This window comes from Nerophis lumbriciformis, linkage group LG21, assembly GCF_033978685.3.
Source record: "Nerophis lumbriciformis linkage group LG21, RoL_Nlum_v2.1, whole genome shotgun sequence".
In the NCBI taxonomy this organism is placed as follows: domain Eukaryota; kingdom Metazoa; phylum Chordata; class Actinopteri; order Syngnathiformes; family Syngnathidae; genus Nerophis; species Nerophis lumbriciformis.
In genome coordinates, this window is record NC_084568.2 from 5,307,013 (window position 1) to 5,321,978 (window position 14,966).

General features: G+C 37.6%; 1 protein-coding gene across 1 annotated transcript; it reads left to right on the plus strand.

Moving 5' to 3' along the window:
• Positions 1-1,626: 1,626 nt before the first annotated feature.
• On the plus strand, positions 1,627-9,020 carry LOC133621411 (up-regulator of cell proliferation-like). Its single transcript, XM_061983466.1, has 3 exons — positions 1,627-1,673; positions 1,854-1,929; positions 4,132-9,020. The coding sequence occupies exons 2-3, from the start codon at positions 1,893-1,895 to the stop codon at positions 8,742-8,744; spliced, it is 4,650 nt and encodes a 1,549-aa protein (XP_061839450.1). The 5' UTR covers positions 1,627-1,673; positions 1,854-1,892; the 3' UTR covers positions 8,745-9,020.
• Positions 9,021-14,966: the final 5,946 nt, after the last annotated feature.

A 14,966-nucleotide genomic window follows, 5' to 3' on the forward strand; every position in this document is an offset into this window, starting at 1 on the left:
ATAGGGTAGAAATGCACCCATTTGCAGGAAATGTAGTCTTGATTTTCAAAATTTTCTTTCAAGGCTTGCATGTCTACATTAAAACATTCTTCTTCATACTGCATTAATATATGCTACTTTTAAACTTTCATGCAGAGAAGGAAATCACAACTAAAAAAATCACTAATTTTTTCATACGGTGTTGATGTGGAAATCTTTGCCTCGGCATTTTGATGGTGTGGGAGTGTGGCACCGAATGGAGATAAGCGTCTCGACAGACGTCACAATATTTGAACAATGATGACGAAAACTGTTTTCTCTGTCGTGTCCGTGTGTCGAAAATTGTTATGCGCTTATTTTTTTATTTGATTTTGTGCGTGGCATAGATATGCTATGCGCAGAGGACGCTTAAACAGTGCGCAATTGCACAGGCGAGCACCTTAGAGCAGTGATTCTCAAATGGGGGTACGCGTACCCCTGGGGGTACTTGAAGGTATGCCAAGGGGTACGTGAGATTTTTTTTAAATGTCTCAAAAAAAAATTCAGTGTTGACAGCTAGATTTTTGTGGACATGTTCCATAAATATTGATGTTAAAGATTTATTTTTTTGTGAATAAACGTTTGGAATTAAGTTCATGAATCCAGATGGATCTTTATTACAATCCCCAAAGGGGGCACTTTAAGTTGATGATTACTTCTATGTGTAGAAATCTTTATTTATAATTGAATCACTTGTTTATATTTCAACAAGTTTTTAATTATTTTTATATCTTTTTTTCCAAATAGTTCAAGAAAGACCACAACAAATGAGCAATATTTTGCACTGTTATACAATTTAATAAATCAGAAACTGATGACATAGTGCTGTATTTTACTTCTTTATCTCTTTTTTTCAACCAAAAATGCTTTGCTCTGATTAGGGGGTACTTGAATTGGAAAAAATGTTCACAGGGGGTACATCACCGAAAAAAGGTTGAGAACCACTGCAGTAGAGAATAAGAAGTGATTTTTTTCCCCAGGACGTATTTTGCTTTATTCATTATTAAAATGTTTTTTGCCACCTTATGTTGCATATCTTGTATATGAGATTTTCAGTTAATTTTATCATCTATTAATACTCCCCAAAATCTGGTTTCTTTTACCCTTTCAATGTCTACTCTGTCTGTTCGTATTCGTGTATGATGCTCTTTTCTACTGTTACTATTTTAGTTTTACTGATATTCAAAGATAGTCTGTTTTTGTCAAACCATCTTTTTAATTTGTTCATTTCTTCTGTTATTATTTGTATTATCTTTTCTCTCCTGAACAGAAAGCAGTTGTGTCGTCTGCAAATAAAACTAACTTTAAGTCCTTCTCAAAGATAGGGCTATCACTTTTGCATTTCGAAGTCCCATTTAGGGCCTCTTTCCTACGAGAAGTGATCCAATCCACCTGCGAATGTCAAACTAAGGGGCCTTATCTTATGTGCTCAAACTGAAATACCACTATTTACTTAAACTTGGTGGTTCTAATTCTCCAAGGTGGATATACTGTAAAGCTTCACCATAAGAAAAACATAATGAGTTACATAATTTACTTCAACAACAAACCGGTTTGTCAGGATAATCAAATGCTTTGTCTTTGTATTTTCTTGCCTTTAAATACCACGGAAGGAAGTTGGACCGAGAATACTGTACCTCTGGCTGACATGGAAGGTAGGTGAATATTTATGGATGTGTCGATGATAGTAAATGAAATACAAATGTTTACATTAAATTTAAAGGAATGGTGATAATTTACCTGATTTTTTTTATTTTTTCACCAACATTTTGTGTTTATAAAGGTGGTTTAAATCAGTGTTAAAAACCTAACTTAATTATCGTTGTGATCTTAAGGTATTTAAGGACAAGAGAGGTCTGAAGGACCATCAGACCATGGCTACAATGAGCACTGAAGGACCAGACCAAAAAGGTACAGTCCTACTTTTAATAAATACTTGTATGTTTCCATGCTGATGTTTTGAAAAGTAATTACCGGTAGTTGTATTGATATTGTACAAAGTAGTCTGTCTCCACTCTGCTTTTACAAAGAGAGAAGACGACATTTGGCAATTGACTCAAAAATGTGTTAGTAATTTTAGCATTTTGAAGAAAGCGCAATCGCAAAATTGTGGCAGTGCAATATGAGACAGCTGGGTTTTTGACAATGTGTTGCTTCAAAAAACATCTCCAGTAATTCCAGTTTGGATAATTATACGCAGTATCGGTACCTCCAGGATTTCACTGGATTGATTTTTTTAGAAAATGCTGCACTGTTTTGAAACTTTTTCATTTCAATAACATTGAAACAACTTATGATTTTAGGAATTGGTTTTAATGTTTTAGGTGTTCCTTTTAACCTTAACCTCAAAAAGCGCAGGGTTGAAAACAAATACTGTCTTTATGTTTTACTCTTTTTATACAACACAGACTTAAAATTAGACACACGACGGCAGTAAAAGCACATATTCCGAGCTCATTTGACTTAGATTACTGTCTTGTATCTAGTTATATTTAATTATAGTAATAATTGATTATGGTTACAGAAAGAAATGCCACCAAAGGCTTCCTATCAATATACATCAATACAGTCTGCAAGGGATACAGTCCGTAAGCACACATGATTGTGCGCGCTGCTGGTCCACTAATAGTACTAACCTTTAACACAGGGGTAGGGAACCTATGGCTCTAAAGCCAGATGTGGCTCTTTTGATGACTGCATCTGGCTCTCAGATACATTTTAGCTGACACTGCTTAACACGATAAGTAATGAATAATTCCGCTGGTAATCACAGTGTTAAAAATAACGTTCAAAATATAAAACATTCTCATTCATTTTAATCCATCCATCCGTTTTCTATACCGCACCTGTTCAAGAAGTCGCATTATTGGTAAGAAGTATTTTATTTATTGCTGATTAGCTTCAGAATAACAATGTTATCAAAACGAATAAAAGACTTATTACACTCTAAAAATGTTGGTCTTACTTAAAAATACACGCATTTAGTTGTATTCGGTGTTAAAGAATATTATATGGCTCTCACGGGAATACGTTTTAAAATCTTTGGCTTTCATGGCTCTCTCAGCCAAAAAGGTTCCCGACCCCTGCTTTAACAGTTAATTTTACAAATTTTCATTAATTACTAGTTTCAATGTAACTGTTTTTATATTGTTTTACTTTCTTTTTTATTCAAGAAAATGTTTTTAATTTATTTATTTTATTTTATTTTATTAATTTTTTTTAAAAGTACCTTATCTTCACCATACCTGGTTGTCCAAATTAAGCATAATAATGTGTTAATTCCACGACTGTATATATCGGTTGATATCGGTATCGGTAATTAAAGAGTTGGACAATATCGGAATATCGGATATCGGCAAAAAGCCATTATCGGACATCCCTACTCACAACCCATCTAGAATTGAACAAAAACAAAATAAAGCATAAATAAATCCCTTCTGTGTATTAACTACCTAATTGGTCATTTCCACATATTGTGCTAACTCAACAAACCATATCAACTGAGGTAGAAACTATTTAAGAGGGTCGGGGGCTGGAGAGGGGTGTCGAGGTCCGTGTCCGAGCGGGGGTCGAGGATCGAGGGAAGCGGTCCAAAATCCGGAGGGAAGTCAAGGCGCACAGCTCGATCACTGGATTTGGGGGGAACACAAGGGACATGTAAGACACGGGCAGAGGGAAAGCACAGAGAGCAAGTACAAGGGGGGAAGCCAGAGACGGGATGCTTACTGCACAGAGTGAACTACGTTCCGGCACTGGATCTTCGGGTCCGCTGGTCTTTATGCTGTCTGCCCTCATCAGACCCATGTGCGCTGATGATTGCCTGCAGGCGCGTGGCCGCGATGCGGGAAGAACGAGCCGGGCCGCGTCCCGGCGCGCTCCTAGCGGAGCTGCCGGCGGCTCTTGCTGCAGATGGCCAGAAGTATTGCGCATGCGCCGTGACAATATTGGCAATCTGGGGGAAACCCTGTATGTTGAGGAGCTTCCAAAATATGTTTTCATGCGAATTTTCATCGTGGATACTTCTTACACACCTCAGAGCAATCATGAAGAGTTAACAGCGATATACGATATGAGCCTTTTAAACTAAAACAATCTAATCTTTCTCTTTGACAGTTCTGTTGGATGTCCTCTCCAACCTTGGACTCGTGCAGTATTACCCGAACAAACTCAAACTTCAGTCTCTACTGGAAGTCAACAAGAACAGCATAAATGAAAAAAGTGTTATATTAGCAGATGAAGTGCCATTTCATTACCTCAGAAAACTGTTTAAAGTCAATGCTGGTTGCAGGAACTACACACAGTTGTTTAGCAGTCATGAGGAAACTGATGATGCCTTTGACTCACTGGACCTTTACACAGAAGATGGCTTCTCAGAAACTACAGTTCATCCTCTTGACCTGATAGTGTGTCTATTTCTTTGTGCCGACAGCTTTTTGCAGCAGGAAATGGCCCTCAAGTTGTCATTATGCCAGTTTTCTGTCCCTCTGTTGTTGCCCCACACCAACAACAGTCAGTGTACCCTGATGTCATGGGCTCTGAGAGAAATCGTCAAAGAGTGGTGTCCGCATGATTTGTGTGAATCCAAAGGATTTGTTGAGGACTACATCGTCCAGGCAAAAATTCCATTATTTTCTTTTGTGAGGCTAAAAAACTGCAGCCTATCCAAATCGCAGCTTTTAAATCAAGTTCTTAGCCGTGGCCAGCAGAATCACAATATGTTCATACACAGAGACATGGAAGGGGGCACACTCACTCGAAAACTGTCAAATGGTTTGGTGGAAGTTTGCTGGTTCCTTCCTTGTGGAAAAGAAAATATGGACACATTTCGAGAGCCAATTGCACTTGCTAATTTGCGAGGAGACATTTGTGAGTCACTTATGCAGTTCACCTTCCTTTGTGAAGTGTCCAATGCAGTCTTTGTATTCTTAGACACTGTTGAAGAAAAAGAGAATACAATTCTGAATGCTCTTGACGATGCAAAATCCAAACTCCATTTTGTTGTTAATAACAAGGATATGACGTCCGTCCAAAAAATAATGCGAAAGTTGGATATAGAAAAAAACAGGGTCAAAATCAAAAATCACAGGGTAAATACAGCAGAGTTTTCAAAGAGACTTTGTGAAACCATCAAGACCTCACTTCGTGATGTAAAAACCACGAGTATTGCAAATATGCACACAACGGCAGGTAAATTAGGTCTGGCAGTGGATGAAAACAAAACTGTTGACCAGAAAAAAACAGCTGAGGAGATCATTAGGCGTATCGCTTTGCAAACCATACCAGAATTTAAAAGACAACAACTTCCTCTGCAAGGGGAACATTGGAAAAGACTATCAGAACTGGAGAAGGAGGAATGCAGAATCAGTAATTTTGGCAGTGATGTGGTTGAGTATCAAAAAGCTGAGCTACGAGAACAGAAAAAGCACATTTGGGAGTTGCAAAACAAGAAAAAAATGTCCCAAGGAATGCAGGATTTTATTGCAACCTTATCAACAAGCGACAAAGAAGAAAGACATGTTTTCTTGAAGTGGATGAAATTCCAGTTTATTACGCATTCTCGAGACCAACTGACCAGCCTGCGGAAGAAATTGAAAGAGCAATGCCAAAAGAAGAATGCCAAACTCATTACAGAGTTTAATCAGGCTTTGGTGGACAGCTCTTTAGGGGTGGAGCATTACATGAGAGAAATGGGACTTAACTATGAAGTATCTGTGCATGTGGATGATTCCACTGGTAAAATCTGCCATTTACCTGCCATAACTGCTGAAATGCTGTTGGATGGTTATCCATTAGAACTTTTAGATGGAGATGCTTCGAACATCCCAGAGAAGTGGGTGACAGCTGTATTGATGGAGCTTCACAAGAAGGTCGGGGGAAGAAGCAGGTTGTTGGTACTAGCCGTGTTAGGTGTTCAAAGTACTGGAAAATCAACACTTCTCAACACCATGTTTGGTGTTCAGTTAGCGGTCAGCAGTGGCAGATGTACAAGAGGGGCTTATATGCTATTTCTTAAAGTTGGAGACGATGCACAACAAGAGTTGGGTTGTGACTTCATTCTCCTCATTGATACAGAGGGTCTGAAATCCCCTGATCTTGCGCAAATAGAAGATAGTTATGAGCATGACAACCAGCTAGCCACCTTTGTCATTGGCTTAAGTGATGTTGCAATCATAAACATTGCGATGGAAAATGCAAATGAAATGAAAGATGTCCTGCAAATTGCTGTCCATGCCTTCCTGAGAATGAAACAAATCGGGAAAAGGACGATTTGTCATTTTGTGCACCAAAATGTCGCCGAAGTCTCTGCTCACAACAAAAGCCTGACAGAAAGACAACATCTCTTGGACAAACTCAATGAAATGACAAAGATTGCAGCTGAAATGGAGAGACAACCTGGGATTCACGCATTCACAGATGTGCTTGACTATGACATACAAAACAACAACTGGAACATCCCAGGACTTTGGCATGGAACCCCTCCAATGGCACCAGTGAACATTGGTTACAGTGAAGCTGTATCAGACTTCAAGAAGAATCTTCTGGAGATGGTGGGAAAAGATAAGCAATTTGAAGCCTCAACAATCCCAGAGCTTCTCGAATGGATGAGATGTCTGTGGAAATCACTGAAATATGAAGACTTCATCTTTAGCTTCAGAAACACACTTGTGGCTCACGCCTATGACAACCTGTGCCAAGAGTTCCTCCAGTGGGAATGGGAGATGCAAAAAGAAATATTCTCCAAGCAGACAGCAGCAGAGTTGGAAATTGTAAATACCAACAATGAAGTTGGACTGGAAACATGGAACTCCTTGATCACCACCAAAAAAACTGAACTAGCTCAAGAAATAGAAACACAACAAAGCAAAATGAATGAGAAACTCTGTGATTACTACGGAAAGAGAGACGGAAATGTAAAGCTGATAGAGAAGTACAAAACTGACTTTTACAATCGTATCAAAGGTGTGTCAAATGAGATTAGACATTCAGTGAATGCTAAATTGGACAGAGTCCTGGATCTCAACATAGCTAAAAAAAAGGCACTGGACATACAACAAGAGTACCGTGGCAGGATTGAAGAGAGAGTCATGAAGCTTCTGTGCGACTGCAAAGACACCACACTGTCTGATGACCAACTGCGAGAGGAGTTTCACAAAATGTGGGCTTCTGCCACTATCAATGTACCTGCACTGAAAGATGAAGATATACCTGCATCCATTCTCACCCAGCTGAAGAAAAAATTTTTAAATCGAAATGTAAATGAGGAACTGCAGCATATTCAAGACCTACAAGGCTTTGGGACTGACTCATTTAAAACAAGACATGACCATGTTGACCCTCATAATGTAACAGATGAGGACATGTGGACAGATTTCCAAATGTATACAGATGATATCATTGAGACAGAAACACAGTTTGTTTTTGATCAAACCAAGTCCAATGGTGATTATAATGATTCTTTCTCAAGAGATCTGCTGCAAAGGATTGACAAATCACTTAACAAAGGTTACAATCGTCACAGATCAAACACAAGATTTGAGATTGACATCAAACTTCACATTTGTGGATTTGCTGCAAGAGAATTCCTCAAAATGCACCAAAGGTTCTTGTTGAAGATTGACCCCCGAACACAGCTGGAAAAGCACAAGAATGAATATTTGATGGATTTTATGGATTTGTACAAACAGACAGATCATTGCCAACGCAAAGCCAACAATTTTGTCCAGTTTTGTATCAAGCCTGCCATTGAAGATTACATGAACCGAACATTGGGAATCGACATTGTAGATAACATTCTGATCAGCTGCGAATCGATACGGTTCAGGTCACGCTCCCATTTCCAGTACAGCATTCAGAAAGAGCTATTGCTGAAAGATGACTTCACAGCTTTTCACAAGTACATATGTCAGTATGAAATGTACGTCAAAGAGTGGATATTTGTGCACATCTTAGAAAATTTGCAAGACAATACTTTGTGCAAATTAAAGCTGCAGATCCTCGAAGTCGTTAACAAAATATTAAGAGCATTTGAATGTGCCTTAAAAAAGCAATCAGATGGCACTGAGAGTATTCCAAATCTCGTCCACGAAATGCGCCTATATCTGAGAAAGGACATCACGATATCCGAGGAGGCTGAAAAACTCATTTTGTTTCAGATCAAATGCCCGGTGCATTCATTCACACAAAAATGTATTGCATCCTTAAAGTCGTTAAAGGAAACACTGCATGTGGAATTCTCCAACACTGAAGACATACCTGAAATCTTGTATAAACTTGCAGTAAAACCGCAGGATGAGCTCTTCAAGAGGATTCTCGGATGCGGCCAGCACTGTCCATTCTGTAACATCTCTTGTGAGGCTGGCGGCAAACACCACAGAAAACATCACGCATCTGTCCATCGGCCAGAGGGGCTTGGAGGATGGAGAAACCAGCTGACTAACAAATTGGGTATATCTCTATGTACAAACAATGTTCAAAGTACTCATTCATTCATGCTTACAGAGGAAGTCGTACGATACAGAGACTACAATACAGTCTTTTCCGACTGGTACATTCCCCCAGACCCCACAATGGAAGCGTCTGATTACTGGAAGTTCGTAATGGTACGTTACAATGATCGTTTTGCTAAAGAGTATTGCGCCAAGCCAGCTCAGGTTCCGGCAGCCTGGAAGAGAATCACAAAGGAGCAAGCCCTGAAGGGTTTGAAGGATACTTTTAACATTTGTTAATCTTTTGCATTGGTGCATGGTGTAACATTTGTTTATAGTTGTAATATTCATAACACATGGTTGTGATTTACGACAGATGGTACCTTTTCAGAGATTGTCATTTATTGAAGAAGAAATGTTGTCCTATTCAAATAAACCATGACAACAGAAGTAATTTATTGCCACATTTTAAAAGGCTGATTGTGTTATGATACTATCAATAATAATGTACTTGTATTTCAAATGAAACATTATATATACTGTACTGTACATCATTTGACCACTTTTCCTTGTAAAAGATGTGTACAAAATAATATTCTAAAATGGATTATGCGTTTGTTGTTTTCATTTCATTTCATTAATTTAAATTTTTAGTTTATTCAATAAAATCTATCAAAGAGAAAAAACATAACATTAATTATGAATGGAAAGAAGTTAAAAAAACATACATTTTCCACCTAATCTTAAAAGAACAGCAAGTGTCTTTCAATGTACTCTAGTCTAGGCGACACAACAAATAAACTAAAAATAAAGACATAATTTTACTCAGTCATATATTTTCATCATCATGAATTTATTTATTTTTTAATACATAGAGTTTGACATTGTTTTATTTTATTGTCAAACCTGTTCCAAAACACAACAAAATATGTTTTACGGGCACTACCCCACACTTAAATACAGTATATGAGCTATTGAACGATCAGTGAATAAAGAATAAAATAATAAATAAATACAATAGAATGCTTTTTGATGTTGCAATTCCTTCACTTTGTGTAAAATAGCAATTGTTTTAGGTATGTTAACCTTTGTGTTTTATCATTTATGTAATTTTCTTTACAAATCATAATACCCCAAAACTTAATCCATTTTGTTCTTTAACTCTCAACTCCTTTTGACAAATGATGCATCCACACTTTTCCTGCTACTACAAAAAAATCATAAATTTCCTTTTGAACCTTTTGATGATATTACGGACCGTAGATGGTGAAATTCCCAAATTCCTTGCAATTCCTTGTTGACAAATGTTGTTCTTAAACAATTTGCTCAGGCATTTGTTGACAAAGTGGTGACCTTTGCCCCATCCTTGTTTGTGAATGACTGAGCATTTCATGGAAGCTGCTTTTATACCCAATCATGGCACCCACCTGTTCCCAATTAGCCTGTTCACCTGTGGGATGTTCTAAATAAGTGTTTGATGAGCATTCCTCAACTTTGTCAGTCTTTTTTGCCACTTGTGCCAACTTTTTTGAAACATGTTGCAGGCATTAAATTCCAACTGAGCTAAAATTTGTCTATTCAATTGAAAATAAATTGAATATGATTTGCACGTGGAAACTTTAAGTGTGTACCATATTTTGCTACCCGTAACAAAAATTTGGATCAGTGTTGCTTCTTATTTATAGATATGTCTATTTTTGCCTTATATTTGAATATACAGATGCACACATGTGGTGTTGTTCACAAATTGACAGGAGGTCTTTAAGGGAAAACGGTTGCAGCAAACAGTTAAAGCGTGCAATGTTTGCAAAGCAAATGTCAACCTTTGTTTCCTGTGGAAGCTTGACTCTTCCAACATATTTGTTCACTTGAGCGTATTTGTCCTCTGTGATGTCAAGAGAAAAACATCTTTGGTTTTGGCTCCGAGCAAAGTTGACACCATTTATTTTGCCAGGCGACGGTCTCATATTGATCTGTTTTTAAACAATAACATTTGCATAAAAATTAAACACGTTATATAGACATTATATACCTAATTGTATTTGAAATAAACTGTCATTACTGGGGATGGGCACATTTCACATTTTTATTGATACTGTACAAATGTTGCTGTACCTGGAAATCGATTCTAATGTTCGGTACTTTTAGTATGTGTTGATGAATGCTAATTGTAAAAAAAAAAAAGTATATATATATATATATATATATATATATATATATATATATATATATATATATATATATATATATATATATATATATATATATATATATATATATATATATATATATATATATATATATATATAGGGCTTCACGGTGGCAGAGGGGTTAGTGCATCTGCCTCACAATACGAAGGTCCTGAGTAGTCTTGGGTTCAATCCCGGGCTCGGGATCTTTCTGTGTGGAGTTTGCATGTTCTCCCCGTGACTGCGTGGGTTCCCTCCGGGTACTCCGGCTTCCTCCCACCTCCAAAGACATGCACCTGGGGATAAGTTGATTGGCAACACTAAATTGGCCCTAGTGTGTGGATGTGAGTGTGAATGTTGTCTGTCTATCTGTGTTGGCCCTGCGATGAGATGGCGATTTGTCCAGGGTGTACCCCGCCTTCCGCCCGATTGTAGCTGAGATAGGCTCCAGCGCCCCCGCGACCCCAAAGGGAATAAGCGGTAGAAAATGGATGGATGGATGGATATATATATATATTTTTATTTTTTTTTATTTTATTTTTTATTTTTTTTTTATTCATTTATCATTTAAGACTGAGCTTTGCTGTCCAGTTATCCTATTTTTCTACAGTTTTGTGTCTCATTTGCAAGTACTGTACAGTACTTTATTATACAGTAGACTTCATGCATTTGTGACCTTAAGACGTTAGATGGCAGTAGTGTATAGACCACTACCAGGAAGTAGTCTTTGCCATTTAAGGGGCTGTTTGCAACTTGCTGTCAGTTACAATTTTCAAAGTAATCATAACAACACCATTGGTTAGCTTATGTTACCATTAGTGGTTAAACAGAACATATATGTGTTAAAACTGTTTATATTTTTCACAATTACTAAGTTAGATTACTCATTTATGATAGAATATTAGGGGTGTAAATGTACACAAAAATTTCGGTTCGGTACGTACCTCGATTTAGAGGTCACGGTTTGGTTCATTTTCGGTACAGTAAGAAAACAGCAAAATATACATTTTTGGGTTATTTATATACCAAATTTGCAAAATCTTCGATCAAAAATATTTTTCTTAGTGGAATATTTGATGTGAAGTAATCGGAACCTTGGATAGGTACTATGGCTGGGCGATATACGCGATATACCGCGGGTTTGTCTTTGTGCGATATAGAAAATGACTATATCGTGATATCGAGCATACGTTCTCACGCAGTTGCTTTTAGCTGCGGGCATTACACTACAGGCTCTCCTCGCTCTTTCCTTCTCTCAGACAGACAAGCGCACCTTCTTACACACGTCACATACTGTCACGTCATACGTCACATACGTATACGCCCTCTCCCAGCAGAGAGGTAGCAGCATGGCTAACGTTAGCTGTGATGCTAGCGGAGTGGTGCGAACGCTAATAGAAGCAAAAGAAGGTGCGAATCTGGTAACAAATGGAGGAATAATTAATTCCCAAGAAAAACAGCAGGGGGTCCATCGTCTGGCGGTGGTTTGGCTTCAAGTGGGAATATGTCGAACAGACAACCGTAATTTGTCAAGTATGGGGCAAAAGCGTTGCTATAAAAAGTAGCATTACTACTCCAGAGTTGTTGCCGTAGGGCTGTGACGTAGGGTGTGTGTGGTTGTGGAAGGAGGAGTGTGATGTTGATATTAAAGACGCGGTGGCTACCGAACCTGCTCTAATGTCTCCCGTTTATTATTTTATTAGATAAGTACACTGTATAGGCGAACCCAGGACACTCGGCTACACTGCTAATATGTAGCATCATTTGAAAAGTCACCTGCTAGACAAGGAAGAGAGCTTACTCCGCATGTCAATATCTCCGTTTGGTTCCACACGTCCACACCATCAAAATGCCGAGGCAAACATTTCCAGATCAACACCGTATGATTTTTTTAGTTGTGATTTCCTTCTCTGCATGAAAGTTTAAAAGTAGCATATATTAATGCAGTATGAAGAAGAATGTTTTAATGTAGACACATAGAATCATCATACTGCTGTGATTATATGCATCAAGTATTCATTTAAGGCTAAAGCAAAATATCGAGATATATATCGTGTATCGCGATATGGCCTTAAAATATCGCGATATTAAAAAAAGGCCATATCGCCCAGCCCTAATAGGTACCGAAACGGTTCAATACAAATACACGTACCGTTACACCCCTATAGAATATACATTCAATGATAGCTAATGCAACTATCCAAATCGCTATTATTAGCTAACACCCAGAGCTAATGCTCGTGCATGTGTTGCGTACGTACGTAGTTACGTCATAGCATCATAGAAGCCGGAAGAGGGCGGGATATAACGCTTAAAATACATTGAAAAGTTAGCGCCTTCTAGGCATCTTTGTAAATGTTGCAAACAGCCCCTTTTAAGTTGAATGTGTCAGTCTTTTTTGGTTTTTGTTTAGCCCTGCAAAGTGTTTGTACTGTAAGTACAGGGTTTCCCCCAGCTTGAAATCTACATGTGGCGGTTGGAGTGTGGTTATGGGGCGTGGTCAATGTGACGTCATCAACACATTTGCATAATTGTTGACTATGCATGTATATTTTAATGCTACAAATAATTGACATACATTTAAAAATAAATCTTGTGTTATTAGTATTAACATTTTTGTTATATTGTTTTGCTTTATTTTTATAATTATTATTGAACAGTGTAACAGGCTGTATACTAGTGGCAGCTGCTGGTCTTTCAAGTAAGGGAAGCTATTTTTCAGCTACTCTTCAAACATGAGTACAGATAACAGATAAAAGATATAAACATGCCAGATTTTACAAAGAAAACTTTACTTAAGTCAGTCATTATTAACATACTGAGATGAAGAATATCTTATTTTCAATAAGGTTGAGAGTAGGGATGTCCCGATCCAGGGATGTCCCGATATTGTTTTTGCACTTCCGATCCGATACCGATACCGATACTGACCGATACTGGCCTATCCGAGCATGTATTAAAGTTTAGTTATTTAGCCTACTTAGTTGTCAGAATCATGTTGAAAAGGGTTCTAGTACTCTTGATAACAACTAGCCAGCTGAATTAGGGGAGTTTGAATAATACACAATGGTTGGTAACAAGAAACTGACCTGTTTATTCAAGGATAAACACAAAATAGACAAAATTATACATGACAAACAGAAATGGCATCTTTGAACTAGGGCTGGGCGATATGGCCTTTTTTTAATATTGCGATATTTTAAGGCCATATTGCGATACACAATATATATCTCAATATTTTGCCTTAGCCTTGAATGAACACTTGATGCATATAATCACAGCAGTATGATGATTCTATGTGTTTTGATTGATTGATTGAGACTTTTATTAGTAGGTTGCACAGTGAAGTACATATTCCGTACAATTGACCACTAAATGGTAACACCCGAATAAGTTTTTCAACTTGTTTAAGTCGGGGTCCACTTAAATTGATTCATGATATGGATATATACTATCATCATAATACAGTCATCACACAAGATAATCACATTGAATTATTTACATTATTTATAATCCAGGGTGTGGAGGGGGGCGCCGGATGTAAGTGTCAAAAGGACAGCCAAAAGAGTTTGATATAAGAATAAATCTAAAGTTAAAATATAGGGTAGAAATGCACCCATTTGCAGGAAATGTAGTCTTGATTTTCAAAATTTTCTTTCAAGGCTTGCATGTCTACATTAAAACATTCTTCTTCATACTGCATTAATATATGCTACTTTTAAACTTTCATGCAGAGAAGGAAATCACAACTAAAAAAATCACTAATTTTTTCATACGGTGTTGATGTGGAAATTTTTGCCTCGGCATTTTGATGGTGTGGGCGTGTGGCACCGAATGGAGATAAGCGTCTCAACAGACGTCACAATATTTGAACAATGATGACGAAAACTGTTTTCTCTGTCGTGTCCGTGTGTCGAAAATTGTTATGCGCTTATTTTTTTATTTGATTTTGTGCGTGGCATAGATTTGCTATGCGCAGAGGACGCTTAAACAGTGCGCAATTGCACAGGCGAGCACCTTAGAGCAGTGATTCTCAAATGGGGGTACGCGTACCCCTGGGGGTACTTGAAGGTATGCCAAGGGGTACGTGAGATTTTTTTTAAATGTCTCAAAAAAAAATTCAGTGTTGACAGCTAGATTTTTGTGGACATGTTCCATAAATATTGATGTTAAAGATTTATTTTTTTGTGAATAAACGTTTGGAATTAAGTTCATGAATCCAGATGGATCTCTATTACAATCCCCAAAGAGGGCACTTTAAGTTGATGATTACTTCTATGTGTAGAAATCTTTATTTATAATTGAATCACTTGTTTATATTTCAACAAGTTTT

Bases quoted from the DNA above. Each gene is read 5' to 3' on its own strand.
- LOC133621411 (XM_061983466.1), top strand. From the start codon at position 1,893: ATGGCTACAATGAGCACTGAAGGACCAGACCAAAAAG. The intron at 1,930-4,131 runs GTACAGTCCTAC...TCTCTTTGACAG, and splicing joins TGAAGGACCAGACCAAAAAG to TTCTGTTGGATGTCCTCTCC.